Here is a 15,526-nt window from a genome sequence, read left to right as displayed (position 1 = left end):
TTTGACTATCCCCACTTCTCTCTTCCACCGTTTTTTCATCCGCTCTCCGCGACATTTGGCTCTAGCTGTGCCAACAGTCGTGTAGGCCTGTGAGGGGACCGGGGAGTGACGCCCCCCCGCTCTGGAGGTCTTTCGCTGCAAAACCGGATCGCCCCAATATTGCGAGTCGTCCTCGACGAATTTCGTACCCAGGCGCCGGCGAGCGAGGGTAGGGTCCCCTCCGCACCACCTCACCCACGCGCGCCGTAGGCGGCTCCCCTCCCCCCTCTCCGCGTGGCGTCTGCGCGCCGCCCCGTCTCAAGCCTCCCCTATCCTGTTTTCGCTCAAACACTGATTTTTCCCCTCCCATCCGCTCGCCAGAATCAACCCAGCCTAGACTACCATACTTCGCTCATCCTTCATGAACTATTACCCCCCCCCCCCCCCCCCCCCCCCCCACATTTATTTTATTTATTTCCTATTTAGATTCCCGAATGTATTTTTTTTAGGAAAAAAGTTAAAAAAAAAAAAAAAAAAAAAAAAAAAAAAAAAAAAATTCAGACAAAAATACGACAAAGAAAAAAAATTATCAAAATATCATCGCGGTAACTCCCCACAATTTCGGCCCCGGCAGCCAGCTGCCCTCCATCCATCCATCCATCCATCTATCTTCCCGAGCTCGATCCCCCAGGCGGATTACCAGCCGCGCCATGGTAAGCAGTGCCGGCAGCAGGCGCAGGAGGCCGAGGAATCTGCGATTGGATTGTAGAGCTGGAAGAGGTCGACGGCGGTGAGCGCGGGATGTATGGATTGTTACTATTATTACCGCCGTTGGAAGGCGGGTGATGCGGGTGATGCTGATGATGATGATACGAGTCCCGGCCGCCCGCGCCGGGGTCTGGATGGCGATCTGTTAGCTCGAAGTACTCGTGGGCGGATGTCGTTGTGGTGGTGGCGACGGGGGGTGGGAGGAGATGGCTTGGGATCGAGGGCACGGCGCCGGGGGCCCCGTCTTTCTCGTGGATGACGGGCGTGGTGGGCGAGTGGAATCTGGTCGTGTGCGCGCCTGTGCGTCGGCCTGTGGATGGCTCGCGGGTGATGAGGGGGCCTGGCGGGTTGGAGGTTCGACTGCTGCTAATGTCGCCTGCGGCTGTGCCGGTGCCTGTCCCGTTGGGGTTGTGTGAAGAGAGCTTGCTGTAGTCGTGGGGGATGTTGGATACGTCGATGCGCGGCTGGTCCGTGGCTGCGGATCGGGAATGCAGGGCGCGGACGACGGATGCTTCCGTGTCCTTCTTCGCGGATCGGGTTGAAGCGCCGCGGTAAAGGAGCGTGGCATTGAGCGACCCGCCATCCACTACTGCGGTGGCAGCGGCGGGGGAGAGTGCTTCAGACCCGTCCAGCTTACCGGTGCGTGCGAGGTAGTCATCCATCTCAGATGTTGGAATCATCCGCGCCTCCTCCTTTCCCTTGGCCCACTCATCCTTGTTCGCCTGCGCCTGCTCGTGGGATATCGCGACGGAGTATGACGGCCTTGTAACGTCGCCCAGCGCGGCGTCGCCGCCGCCAGGCCCGTAGATGGGGATCTTGCGGGCAGCAAGGACCACTGCACACATGAACTTCGACCGGCGGGTGGCCCGGATGGTCTCGTGGGACCAGTTGGACTTATGGCGGATTTCAACTCTGAGCTCGAGTTTGTTCATGTTGCCAAGGTCGACGACCTCAATGTCAACGTCTGGGTGGAAGTCGCGGGAGTTTTCCTTGTCACGGACGAATTTCTGCAGCTCGGCCTTCAGCAGCTGGATGTCTGCGAAGGAGGTGCCAAAATCCACCGTGAGCGTGATCTGCTCGCGCATGGCCTTTGAGCGAGTGATATTCTCAATCCACTGGGTGTTCAAAATAATGTTTGGTACTTGGAACGTCTTGTAATCTCGAGCGCCCCTGAAAACGGTGTAGAGGAGAGAGATCCGTTCCACAACTAGCTGACGATCTCCAATATCGACCCGGTCTCCCACGTCCATTGCGTGCTTTACGAAGAGGAAAATCGTGCTACCCAGGACCTCCTGGGCGGTTGTGGCAAAGACGAAGGACAGAGAGAGAAGCGCAGTTGCGCCGGCCGCGAGCGTGGTTCCGAATCCAGTGTTAAGAAACGCAACTATTACCAACTGTTAGCTGCATCAAGTACTTTTTGTTTATTTATTTTAACAAAAATCAAGCGCAGGGATTGCGTGTGCGTGCGACATACTGAAAACCAGGACCACCATGATGAGGACAATCACACACAAAAGGTTGTCGAGGACATTAATTGCCTGGTCAACGTCGTGCAAGCTGTTGTTGATGGATTTCTTCACTCTACGGATCTCCGTCAGCGTAAGGATCATCTCTTCCAGGCTGACATCACCATTGCCATCGTGATCCAGCATGGCGAAGCATTCTTTCGCATCTTCTTCACGGTCGGCACCAAGAACCTCGATAATATCCTCTACGTAAAGGCTCTCTCGCCCCTGGAGAACGAAGGACATCCACATACGTCGTGCAAGTGCTTCTGTCGCCTTGCGTTTTTCCAGCGCCAGGGTCACGACCGAATGGGCCGACGTGGGATTGAAGACCTGCTTTCCCGTGATCTCCTGGGCGACATTGCCGAATGCAGCTGTAATCTTGTCCCCGACTCGGCTCACGCCCTGAATCAGACGCATCGGAGTAGTGGATCCACACCGCTTGTGGCCACGGGGAAGCTTCATGACGCCAACTACGGAATCTTGGATTGCATAGTCCTCGTCTTCAAACTCCGCACAATACGCAGGAAAAAGGTTCCGTGACGCCTTGTAGAGCATCGTCAGGAGGGCGATGTTCCGCTTGGACTCTTTGATCCTGGTATCGAACTGTCGTCGGTGGTAGCCGATAGATATCAATTGAATGAGGATCTTCTCCGCAGCCAAGATCAAGGTCGAGACAAACGCGGCAAACAGGATATTCCTGACTACATTCTGCCAGTACTTGATTTGTGTGTCGCCGGAGGCTTGATTGGTGGGGTTTCGCGTCATCAACTGTTACAGTTTAAGTATATACATACATCTGACATACCTATATTGTTTCTCGCAGGGGATGATATGATAGATGAAAAGGGATTGGCTCAATTTGGGAAGACGTACCGGAATAAAAGTGGCAAGGGAGGTCACAGACCAGCCGATGAGAGAAAACGGAATCTCCAACGCTCGCAAGAGGAGGGCATACTTTCTCGTCCCCGAACTCACGATGCCAACCAGGAACTGAAACACATAGGGGACGTAGTGTGCAACGATCTTCGACCCCCACAAGCTCAACCAGACAACTTCCACCCAGGTGAAGAACCATACAATGCGCACCCCGCCGATGGCTGCATTCTGGGCGATGGTAGCCCCGACAATGATCGGGATGGCAATGAGCAACGCCAGAGGCAAAACATAGATAAAGTACCGCGTAATGACCGAGTAGTTCAGGATTTTATTGTACAGCTCTCCCATGCGGGTAAGGGTGCCATCCTCGGAGGAGTCCATCTGCTTCCCATCTGACAAGAGCATCCTCCGCCCGCCCGGTTTGTGATGGAATATCCCTTCCTTCTCGTTCTCGTTCTCGTTCTCGTCGTTGTCGTTGTCTTTGTCTTTGTCTTTGTCGCCGTTGGCAGGAAGGTCGGTGGGCGGGACATAAGATGAAGAGGAGCCATTGTTGGATTGGACCGTTCGAATCCCAGCATGGCCTGTACTGGAGACGCTAGTCAGGGGGATGGTGTTGTCGTCATTGCTGGCGGCATCATCTCGTTTGGGAAACCTGTTGCGGGAATAACGTCGTTTACGTCCAACACCCAGCCGATCCTTCATGGATGCCAGCCTGCCAAGCCAAGGCAGGGGGGAATTGCAAGGGGGGAAAAGTGCTTGACTTAACGGTTGGTCGGTGGGAATCTAAGACGGCGCAGGGCGCTAAGTATGCGAGTAAGTATGCGAGTAAGTATGCGAGTAAGTATGCGAGTGCGCAACACGATGCGACGTGATCTGCGGATTTGGGCCCGAGGTTTTACTGCGAGCTGACCAAGGGAGTAGAAAACCCAGATAAGTTGTAGGTGGTAATTGGCGATCTAGAAAAAATATCCAAGGAGCGGTGCTCTATTAACGATAGTTGAAGCGGGGGCCCTTCCTGTAGCCAAAGCTGGTGGAGAGCGGCGATTTTAGAACCAGACCAAGATCAGAGTAACAAAGGATATAGATAGATCTAAGGAGTGTCAGAGTCGCAGACAAAGGAGAAAAGGAGGAAGGAGGAGGAAAGATTCAACAGACGAGATTCAACAAGACGTGATTCATCGCCAGGAGATCACACGGGCGAAAAGGAAATGGAAGCAAAAGAGGATAAAATTAAAAATAAACATAAAAGTACAACGCGGCCCACGGCCCACGGGTCGCTCTGGTTCTGGAGCATGACCGGCGCATCGAAACATGGCGGGCACGAGTTGATTAAGCTCCAGGCTTGGCCGGTTAAGGTTTGCAGCGTTCCAGGGGTGCAGGCTTAACGGGAGCTGGTTAAAGGCGGCGCCGAGGGCCGAGGGTGGTGGGGGTAGAGGCTTAGGCTGGCCACTTTTCGAGCAAGCGATCTTAGGAGATCGCAGACGAAGAAACATGCACTGGCGGGCAGAACACGGCGGATACGCAATTATCGGAGACAATGAGGCATCGATACCAGTAGCCACGCCATAGCTCCTCAAACCTCCGTCGTGTCATGGATGAGCGTGTTACCGTCTTCCCCTGCGCCATCTGGAAGAACTACAACTCCAGAGAAGGGGGAAAAAAATCACCAAAAAAAAAAAAAAAAAAAAAAAAAAAAAAAAAAAGCCACCGAAGAAAATCGAAAAACCCACATCTTCAACTGGCACACAGAGACTATTTGGCGTTCTGGACCAGTAACATGGGCTCTGATTGGCTACTGGCAGCTTGCCGGCTCAGGGAAAGCGATAGATAAAATGTCAACAGACGACTTTGAATTCATCTTTTTGATCTTGCCATTATATGTTGAGACACGGTAGGTATCAGTACCCGCCATGGGGAGTCACGGTGATGGTGGATTCAGGGCATTTGATACCATCACTCATCCCTTTTGTCGGCACCTGGTCGCCGTGGATGGTAAAGCATCCCATCAAGATTGGAACTGCTAACGACCAGTGTCATTCCTCTCACTCTGCCTCGATACAAGTGGCAGGCGGAAATGAGCTACGTGTTGGCCGCTACATGCACAGCACATATTTCATCAGTATCTATCTCCCCCGCCATGGCAGGGCATCATCCCCTGCAGGAGAAGTATAGGATGAGTTTGATGGGACTGTGATCGGATCGGATCGGATGGGATAGAGAACTTGACTTGTGTCTTATCTTTACCTCGACCCGGGTCAGCACGCGGCGGCACAGTTTGATAGCAGTTGACGAGAAAGACAGCATAACATGGTTGCCCGTGTTTCATGCCATTCCGCCACTGTGTGCGGCGGCGGGTTTATGTTCATACCAAGGGATCAGGATCGGGATCAGGGTCGGATTCCTTTCCCAGCCGTTAAAAGAATCGAAAGGCAAAGGATAAAAACAGACGCCGTGTGCCGCGTGAGATGTTATTGTGGCGGACGTAAAGCTTGCGAAAACAGAATTTTCTGCCACCCCCTGAAAAATATTAGCAAAACACCGCAGAAATAACGAAAATACCCACGTATCTCTAGAATCATTCAAATACGCACCTTTATCATCAAATTTGCCAATATGCCCCGCAACACCCACCGTTCTACTGCCTCGCAAGCTCATAAAAGGACTCCAACTACCCTGCGCCTTCGTCTGTCCAAACCGCCTGTTCCGGATGTTCCGGATAATGATGAGAATCCAACTGATGATGAGAAGGAGGATAAGGAGGAGGAGGAGGAGGAGAAGAAGGAGACACAGTCAGAAGATCCTTGATTTCTGCAAACACTTACCCCTGAGCCTGAGATCTCATTCAGGCTGTATGAATGGGTGATTATCAATGAAATAAAGAAGTCTATAAAGATCAAGTTATGGAATGTCACAACAAATGATATGACTGTCAGCTTCTATCATATCCAATATATTGCAAAAAGAATAGCTGAAGAGTATGTTATGAAGCAAAACTGCAAGGAGATAGAAGTTGCAAATTGTATAACAGTCATCTCATGAAACAAACATGGATCTCCAATCAAAATCACCCTTGAGAAGAAGACAGATTGAAGAGAGATTATCACTCTTTTGAAGGAGTTATATAAGAAGAAAATGAGTGGATTTAACATTGAGATTACCACCTCTTTTAATTTTCTTGATATCTCAACTTTATTCTCAAACACCTCTGTAATACGCGGTTTTGCAGCTTTCATTGAAGTGTCGGATTCTCAATTAACAACCCAGGCATTGGCATTAAAAAGAGCATTAGATGTTAAAGAAGAAGTAATCTCATCATCTGTCAAATTCCCTTTCTATCATTCTGTCAAATCCTCTTGAATTCATGAAATATTCGATGGTTGAAAAATTAGCAAATCGTTCCCGTGTTCAAAATCAGAGTAGCAGTTTTCAACGCGATACTTCATACTCACAATATATGTATTTTTGAATAAAAATTAATTCAATTGATAGGAAATTGGAAAATTAACCCTTCAAGGTGGTAGAGAAATGATCTATAAATGAGGTTGTACAGTGATTCTATCTCAAACATTATGGTTAGAGCAAATCGTTCCCGTGTTGCTAACAAACTGGAACCGTTTTTTCTCAGACGCTCCGCGAAGAGTTTGCTGGGGATGTCCCATTTAGGTTTAGTGTAAGCCCCTTGACAGTTGATTGGCTCAGATGTTAGCAGGACTTGGCAGTAGTTCGAATCGGGTTAGCTCAAAGTGGAGTGGCTGAGTTTTACTGAGATAACTTCATACGACCTTTCCTTCTGATCTCTTTTCTCTTTCTTTCCTTAATCAATTTGTAATCTGTATTTAGAATAGTGCTAGATCGTTAATTGAAGTACACTCCTTACACAAAATCTTCATCAAACTGATTCTCTAACTAACATTTGTATCTTCTAATCCATTCTTTCAACGCATGAAATGACTCTTCTATAGAATTATAATCAGGGAAATATGAAGGTAAGAATAAAAGTCCAATGTCAGCTTCTCTGCAGAGATCTCACAATGCTTGTGAATGATGAGAAGAGCAATTATCTATCATTAAATAGTGATAATCTTGTTAGTATTTAAGTAATATTCAGACATATACAAACTCATTGAACCTCTCTGTATTATAAAACCTCTGATATATATCCTAATCAAGATATCCATTAACATTCATTGCAGGTAAGATTGATTATTTGTGAGATCATTTACAAAGCCTTCTAATGCAACAAAGAAATCCTCTACTTGACCATTCATACAGTACATTCATTCACAGCACTCTCATTTAAAAAGATAAGTTGATCAGATTGATACTGAGTAACTTGAACACATCATTTAGCTCAAAGTTCTTTATCACATTGACTGGTCACAGATTCAATCTATATCAAATAGAACTGATAGATTAGCAGGTTTTATAAGTGATAATTGCAATAATTAATCATCTTTTTCCATGTCAAATTCAGTTTCTTCAACAATCTAAATATCAATCAAGGGTGGATATCAACATCAAATTTATCCTTCACGAAGCATACAGCCTCATCATAATATGCAGTTGAATATGTTTCAAAAAAATCCTTCAAACCTGACAAGATATCCAGTGTGATCTTTGGCTTTACACCTCATGTTGAACAAGGACTTCTAGCAGTTCCAAAGCAGCGAATATTTTGCTGAATTTGATATATAGTGGCCAGATGGCACTCAATGGTCCACGCAATCTAAGCAGGCATATAACCATTATTTAGAAGGCGTACGATCTCATTGGTGGTAAATTCACTGAGCTGGGGGAGAATATTGACAGATTTGATATAAAGGTGCGTATTTGATGATAAAGATGTGTATTTGAATGAATTGAATGATATTTGAATGATTCTAGAGATACATGGATATTTTGGTTATTTTTGCAGTGTTTTGCTAATATTTTTCAGGGGGTGGCAGAAAATTCTGTTTTCGCAAGCTTTACGTCCGCCACAATACCAGCTTACCCAGATGTACGGAGTAAATGGATGTATGTACATGTACTGTACATACAATACATACAGATGTACGGAGTACAGAGGGGAGAAATGAACTCCCAGGCCCAACGACGCAGCTAGAGCGGACTTGAGGCGGCCACTGAAGGCGAAACCCATACCGCGGTCAAGATGCATCCAACATCTTGTTGCTGCCGGCATATCCGGTATATAAGTAAATACTCATGACCCGTGGAGGGCATGATTTCCTCTGTATAGCTAGCTAGCCTAGCCTGGGTGGCTCAGTAGATCACTGTAGGAGTGCTGCAAGAAAACCATTCATTTCATCAGCGGGGCTTCCGCTCTAAATAGAAAGGCATGCGATAGATACGACCGATTACTACGAACGGAGTAGTTGAACTCTGATGGAGCGGAGCATGGAGTTCAACAATCAAAAAGCCCCCAATCGGTCAACAATTCCAAATCTGCTCGCTTTGCCCAACCTTGATCCAATCGACGCCGACGCTAATCATATAAATAATCGTTCAGATCTCTGTGGCTGAGCGGGGAGCAGTCCGCAGTCCACAGTCCGCAGTCCACACAGGCTGCCCATCCTATCACCATCCCCATCGTCGTCGATTCATCATCGATTTGGCTTGGGGAATACGCAGAGCAACGACCAACGAGGGAAAATCAGCCCAACCCTGGGGAAATCGCATACGCTGCCGGTACCGGTGGAAGGGGGAATTACGCACCTGGCTGGCCCGAGGCTTACCGTACATTACATTACATTACATCACCACCTGCGCCGGCCGATCCGCCTCAACCCCACAAGCAAAACTTGCGATTCCTCCTCCTCCTCTTTTCCCTTTTCTTTGTCCTCTTCTTCAATGCTCTATCTCGTCTTCTAGCTGGCCAGGCGATTGTGCTCTTGGCTTAGCCATGCCGCTCTGCCGGGCAGTTGACTGATCAGGCTGAGTGACGGCGAAGCTTCGACCTTCGGAGTCCACCCGTTAACTCTATTTACTGTCTCAGCAGAATATTTGGAATCGGTCTTTATCGTTGTTACTGTTGCAGCCGCCAACTGCTTTCGTTTTCTTCGCTTGATCAACTATGGGCTTGGGCGTCGTCGTACCTTTGATTTGTGCACCGGTTGGTCCATTCGATGTTATCCTCGTCATTCGCTTCCCTGTAACTTATAATATGTCACTAATCTGCCCACTATAGTATCTAGTTACAACGTATGCTCTGGTTCTCTCGATACCCAGATATCTAACCGGCCAGCCGGAGGCTAATTATACTACGTATCTGGATGTATAGAGAATATTTACTCTGGCAATGATATGTACAGTACTATACTCTTCTTGGGCAATGAATGCTTGAAAACGAGCAGGAAACAAAAAAGAGAGTAAGGGATAGACACAGCCACCATGCGTATCCTCTCGTCCTCCATCGCCGAGACGGTGATGCTTGCACTGCTGTCGATATGTGCATTCGCCCTCCTCTCTGCCCCGGTACAGGCGCAGACATCCCAACCGTCCAATGACTCTCAAGATCTCCAAAAGCTTGCACCTAACAGCAATTATCATCTACACACCGGGCTCACATCGCTCGACCCGATCCAGCTGGCGCCATTAACCAGACCTTTGATTGATTTGGTAGGACAAGTTGATCTATACGTCTCTTTTCAACACCCCCCCTCTAAACCCCCCCCACCAAACATGTCACTGCCAGGAAATAGAGTTATTGGCGTTTCTGCCCCGCCACCCGCCACCACCACTCTTCCGCACTGACTGAATTGGCATTGGGCCTTTGGATCACACTGGCTGACCATTGCAGGATTTCAACACCACGGGAACATTAGTGATCATAGATTCCAACAACGCCACCGTACTGAATGGGACCGACATAGCTTTAATTAGCTGTGATGCATCTTCCTATTCTGGCGGTGCCAAACCGGATAGCATCCTACAATCAGCTATCACCGGCGGCCCAAGGGCCATTGTCCTCTACACCACCGAGTTTTCTCACTGCAACTACTCTACAAAAGACGGGGAACTACCCCGGTACCATCCTGTTTTCACCACCACTAATCCCCTCGCTGTCCGCGAGTTAATAGCCAGCCTACGCTCGGGGCAACAGTCCCTAGAGGATGCCACCATAACCCTAGACATGGACGTACGCCAATTCACGTCTGCGGATGAAGGCAGCCAGCGAAATAATGGTGAGTTGTGGTCACAAGAAGAAGACTTGGTGTTACATCTGAATCTTAACCAAACTATTAGTAGCCATGATAATCCTGTACAGCATCACTGGTATCATCACTTCGCTTTTCCTCATCGTCATCGTCACCGGAGCCATCAGAGCCCATCTTAACCCTGATCGTTATGGACCTCGAAACACCGCTGGTCGACCCCGCCAGAGCCGCGCCAAAGGCATTGCACGTGCCATGCTCGAGACGCTACCCATTGTCAAGTTTGGTGACCCGGAGGACGAAAAATCTCCAGCAGCGAAGCAGGACCTTGAGCTCGCGTCCAACAATGCAGATGCTGACCATGATCGGAGAAGTCACGATGAGAGGGCTGATGGTGTCATAACCCCTGACACGCGGCAATTGGACCATCCCCAGCCACAGCAGAAGCCAGTAGAATCAGAGCAGCAGCGGCAGCAAACTGCTCAAATATCTGCGGCGGCTTCGGCATCCTATGTACATATAAATAAGGAACTGGAGCAAGAGGAAGCGGGTGTCATTGGCCCGGCGGCCCTTGAGCCGAACCCTGTCAACCCGGAGCATACGACAGATGGTGGTGCATTGGGCTGCCCCATCTGCACAGATGATTTTGTAAAGGGTCAAGACGTGAGGCTTCTCCCGTGCAAGCACAAATTTCACCCAGAATGCGTTGACCCTTGGTTAATAAATGTCTCCGGGACCTGTCCTCTTTGGTGAGCCTTGCCGCGTTCCAACCTCCCCCAACTCTACGTCCCGTCGCCAATCATATCCATATCATGTACCCCTTTGCTAACTCCTTAACCAACCTACAGCCGCGTAAACCTCAACACCGAAGAACCGGACGTCGACTCCGACGACACCGCAACACAAACCTCTACATCCAGAGCAAGCACTCCCACTTCCCAACCAGCAGCGCAACAACCCAACCACCCTCACCACCATCAATCACGCCGCCTCGATATGCTCCGGAGAATGCAACGGAGCAGCGAACCCCACCAGGCGAACAGCAGCAGCAGCGGTAGCAACATCCACACGATACCGGTATCTGAGCCGTCCTCGTCGTCTATGGTGCTGAGCCAGGGACAGCCGGATGAGGCATCGAGGAGGCATCGGCTATCATCGTGGTTGAGGGAGCGGTTCCGGGTGCGGACGAGGCGGCATGGGGATGATGAAGATGACGAAGATGATGGAGACGATGATGGTGATGGACATGGACATGGCAATGGCAGTGCGACACGGACGAATTTCGGCGCCGGTGCCAGTGCCAGTCCGAACTCCCCCGCCCATGCAGACGGCCATACAGAGACTGCTGCAGATACAACAATCCTTACCACTACTACGACGACGACGACGACGACGACAACGACTACCACCACCAGCACAACTCCTCAACAAACAACAACAAATCCAGCGCCTCCAGAGCTCTGCCACAAATCACCGAGATAGCGTCGGGCGATTGATGCCCTCACTATTTTTCCCGTCCCTCTCCTTCTCTTGCATGATATTAACGCCTCTCCTTCTTGCCGCTTTATTATATTCACCCCCTCCTTTTTGTTTATAGAGGATACCTTGCGAAGCATATGCGATGAACAGCTGAATGAATAAATGTGTTAAAAATTTGGAATCAAATGGGATATATGACTGGATGATTGGGATTTGCATATGCACGCACGTCATGGAATGGGGGCGGGCGTGCGGGTGAATTCTACTTCCATCATCAATGATGATATCAGATTTTGTCTTATGTGAGGTTAACTATTGTTCCGGGTATTAATAACCCCTTAGTTTGGTTTGGTGCGGGTGTTTTGTTTTATTTTGTGTTTATATATCCTTTCTTTCGTATTTCGGCGGGGGCGGGCATTTTATCTTCGTGCATTTCTTGCTATATTTTTTTTTCCTCTTCTCGCTAGACTGTCTAGTTCATGACGATTCACATATATAAATATAATGAAATATGTCCTTACGGGAGGGTTTTTTTATTTATTAAATTGCAGTTGAAGTGGATATAGAATATACTACGTACAGTACATTGGACGATGGAGTAATTCCTTTTGTCTTGCTCTCTCCCTTTCTCTCTATTCGTGTGTCTCCTTTTGCAATGCATACATACCCATCATAGATATTGGTGGGCATCGCTATGCTCCGGGCCAACACTCTCAGTGAAGTAGTCTCCTGTAGACAGATATAGAAAAGTAGATAGGTGTCTGTAGGCCAACTCCTCCATCGACTTCTGATATGTATGTATATATATATATAACACCCTCCAACTTCGTTGATTGACTTGTTATTGACAGTTGTGAAATGTGATAGAATGAATGCCTGAATCGATGCCTCGGTTGAATGCTCACTACGCCTGCTAATAAACAAGTAGTTATACGCCATACACTCGCTCGCGGACCCGGATGGGCTTTTTCTTTTATAAATAAACCTCGTCATCATTATCATCGTCTGCCTCCTCTGCTTTCTTCTTCCTCTCCCTCTCCTGCTTCTGTTCCCGTTCCCCCAGCTGCAAGTGGCTGCTCGCCGTCTCGCCGTCTCGCCGCATAAATCGGCCCAAGCAAATGTCTCCCCCACATGACTTCGCCGCCCGCTCTTCATCCTCCTCGTTCCACCCGCGACATCAACCTCCACGATCCCTCTCTGCCTCCTCTCCACCATCTCCCCCCGCCGCTCCAGCGTCCGTCCTGCATTCAGATCTCGCCGCCCGCTCTCGTCTGTCCAACGTCTCCCGCCACTTAGCCATGGCTGCCCCCGCCAACCCCTCAGTATTCACCGCTGCAGTGGTGCCCCAGGCCCCCGAGGACCCGCTCTTCGGCCTGATGCGCGCCTACAAGCAGGACACATCCGATAAGAAGGTCGAATTGGGCATTGGTGCGTACAGAGACAACAACGCAAAGCCGTGGGTCTTGCCTGTGGTGAAGAAGGTGCGTGGTTGATTGAAGGTCCCTTGCGTAGTAGACTCATCTACTAGCACATATACTACCTTTTTTGCTATCAAACTGCATGCGGGGTATCTGTGGATGGGCTTTGACGAAGTCGATGGATATATAAAATACTGACTGAGTGACTGACTGACTGCTACGTATAAAACAGGCCGATGAGATCCTGCGCAACGATCCGAATCTAAACCATGAATATCTCCCCATTGCTGGTCTGCCTGAGTTCACCAGCGCTGCTCAAAGGCTGATCATCGGCGCAGACTCACCCGCCATCAAGGAAAATCGAGTAAGTCCTGTACATGTTGCATCGATGCAGCACACGCATTGCGTCTGAAAGGAGGAGAGTGAAGCTTTGTTTTTTTTTTTTTTTTAAAAAAAAAAAAAGAAAATCTAACTGATCCCAGGTCATATCCCTTCAAACAATCTCCGGCACCGGTGCCGTCCATCTCGGCGGCCTCTTCCTGTCCAAATTCCACCCCTCCCAGCCGAAACCAACAATCTACCTCTCCTCCCCCACCTGGGCCAACCATACACAGATTTTCTCCAATGTCCACCTCCGCACTGCCACCTACCCCTACTTCTCTCCGGCCACCAGAGGCCTCGACATCACCGGCATGCTCGATGCCCTCCGCGCCGCACCTCGGGGCTCCATCATCCTTCTCCACGCCTGCGCCCACAACCCCACCGGTGTCGACCCAACCCAGGACCAATGGAAGCAGATCGCCGCCACCATGCGCGAGGCAGGGCACTTCCCCTTCTTCGACTGCGCGTACCAGGGCTTCGCCTCCGGCGACCTCGCCCGCGATGCCTGGGCGATTAGCTACTTCGTCTCGCAGGGCTTCGAGCTGTGCATCGCGCAGTCCTTCGCAAAGAACTTCGGCCTGTACGGCGAGCGCGCGGGCGCGTTCCACTTCGTCGCCGCGCCGGGCCCACAGGCGCCCGCGGCGGCCGCGCACGTGGCGTCGCAGCTGGCCATCCTGCAGCGGTCCGAGATCTCGAACCCGCCCGCGTACGGCGCGCGCATCGCGGCGCGGGTCCTCAACGACCCCGCGCTGTTTGCGGAGTGGGAGGCCGATCTGCGCGCGATGAGCGGCCGGATCGTGGAGATGCGGCGCGGCTTGCGCGAGCGGTTGGAGCGGCGCGGCACGCCGGGCAGCTGGGACCACATCACGAGCCAGATTGGCATGTTTAGTTTTACGGGCCTGAGTGAGGCGCAGGTGCAACGGCTCAGGGAGAAGTGGCATGTTTATATGGTGGGTCTTCCTCCTCCTCCTCTTCTTCTTCTTCTTCTTCTTCTTCTTCTTTTGCTCCTCCCCGCCTTCGTTTCCTCGTTCATTCCCCCCTTTTTCTTCCCTTGACTTTGCCTGGGTCCTTTTGGTATGCACGTCTCATACATACATACATACATACATACATACATACATACATACATACATACATACATACATACATACATATCCCTTCGCTAACGAGGAGAGAACTGGCGTTGCAGACGAAGAACGGCCGTATCTCCATGGCGGGGCTGAACAGCAACAATATCGATTACTTCGCAGAGGCGGTCGATAGCGTCGTGCGGGAGGTGTCGTAACTAGTTGATGGGTAGCTTAGTTAGTTAAGGAGTGAAGGGGTTGAAACGTTGGAAAGAAAAGCAAAATAAAAACTCAACGTAAACAAAAAAATCCGATATTAAAATATCAAAAAGCAAAACAAAAAAAATAAAAATAAAAAATAAGAATAAAAATAAGAACCGGAACGAATTTATTAGTAGCTATACTAACTATTTTAGTTGATCGGTTCCGGTTCTAATAACCTCTAAACAGAGGAGGTTGGAGGGAGAGGGAGGAATAGTAATTGAAGAATAAAAAGTGGACATGATATGGTTTTAAGGTTTTTTTTTTTTTTTTTTTTTTTTGATAAAGGAAAAAAAAAGGACGGTCTCTTAATTGATGTTGATGGTATTCAGTGCATATATTCTGACAAATGCACAGCTAAGACCTCTTCTAATTGATTGACAGTTGACTTGGCATTTGTGGATGTGCAGTTCTCTGATTGATCAGTGATTTACTCTATCAGTTTTTTCATTCATTTTTTAATTTGAGATAATCTGATTCATCTGCATGCATTCAGATGCATTCAACACATCAGATCAAGGTCTTTAATATATTGCTGTTGAATTGTTATATATTTTAATACAATATTCATCTTTTCTCTGTCATCTTATCTACAGCTTTACTAATACTCTTGATATATGGAAGAAATATATTTT

The 15,526-nt window shown here is 49.1% G+C and overlaps 4 protein-coding genes across 4 annotated transcripts; 3 read left to right on the top strand and 1 right to left on the bottom strand.

Annotated features, from left to right (window-relative positions):
- Positions 1-644: 644 nt before the first annotated feature.
- HCAG_08681 (predicted protein) lies at positions 645-3,833 on the bottom strand (the record flags this gene model as incomplete). Its single annotated transcript, XM_001536310.1, has 3 exons — positions 645-2,131; positions 2,222-3,023; positions 3,129-3,833. 3 exons carry the CDS (start codon positions 3,831-3,833, stop codon positions 645-647), a joined length of 2,994 nt encoding a protein of 997 aa, XP_001536360.1.
- Positions 3,834-5,744: 1,911 nt separating this feature from the next.
- Positions 5,745-9,031, top strand: HCAG_08680 (predicted protein; the record flags this gene model as incomplete). Its single annotated transcript, XM_001536309.1, has 10 exons — positions 5,745-5,920; positions 5,978-6,106; positions 6,413-6,434; positions 6,757-6,801; positions 7,094-7,117; positions 7,606-7,635; positions 7,885-7,953; positions 8,068-8,130; positions 8,371-8,396; positions 8,641-9,031. The coding sequence occupies 10 exons, from the start codon at positions 5,745-5,747 to the stop codon at positions 9,029-9,031; spliced, it is 975 nt and encodes a 324-aa protein (XP_001536359.1).
- Positions 9,032-9,521: 490 nt separating this feature from the next.
- Positions 9,522-11,767, top strand: HCAG_08679 (predicted protein; the record flags this gene model as incomplete). The annotated part of the gene is made up of 4 exons (XM_001536308.1): positions 9,522-9,579; positions 9,956-10,315; positions 10,377-11,034; positions 11,134-11,767. The coding sequence occupies 4 exons, from the start codon at positions 9,522-9,524 to the stop codon at positions 11,765-11,767; spliced, it is 1,710 nt and encodes a 569-aa protein (XP_001536358.1).
- Positions 11,768-13,062: 1,295 nt separating this feature from the next.
- HCAG_08678 (aspartate aminotransferase) lies at positions 13,063-14,848 on the top strand (the record flags this gene model as incomplete). Its single annotated transcript, XM_001536307.1, has 4 exons — positions 13,063-13,245; positions 13,415-13,546; positions 13,665-14,513; positions 14,753-14,848. 4 exons carry the CDS (start codon positions 13,063-13,065, stop codon positions 14,846-14,848), a joined length of 1,260 nt encoding a protein of 419 aa, XP_001536357.1.
- Positions 14,849-15,526: the final 678 nt, after the last annotated feature.

Source organism: Histoplasma capsulatum, genomic scaffold, assembly GCF_000149585.1.
Source record: "Histoplasma capsulatum NAm1 scaffold_12 genomic scaffold, whole genome shotgun sequence".
NCBI classification, from domain to species: domain Eukaryota; kingdom Fungi; phylum Ascomycota; class Eurotiomycetes; order Onygenales; family Ajellomycetaceae; genus Histoplasma; species Histoplasma mississippiense.
This window is presented reverse-complemented; position numbering and strand designations above follow the sequence as displayed.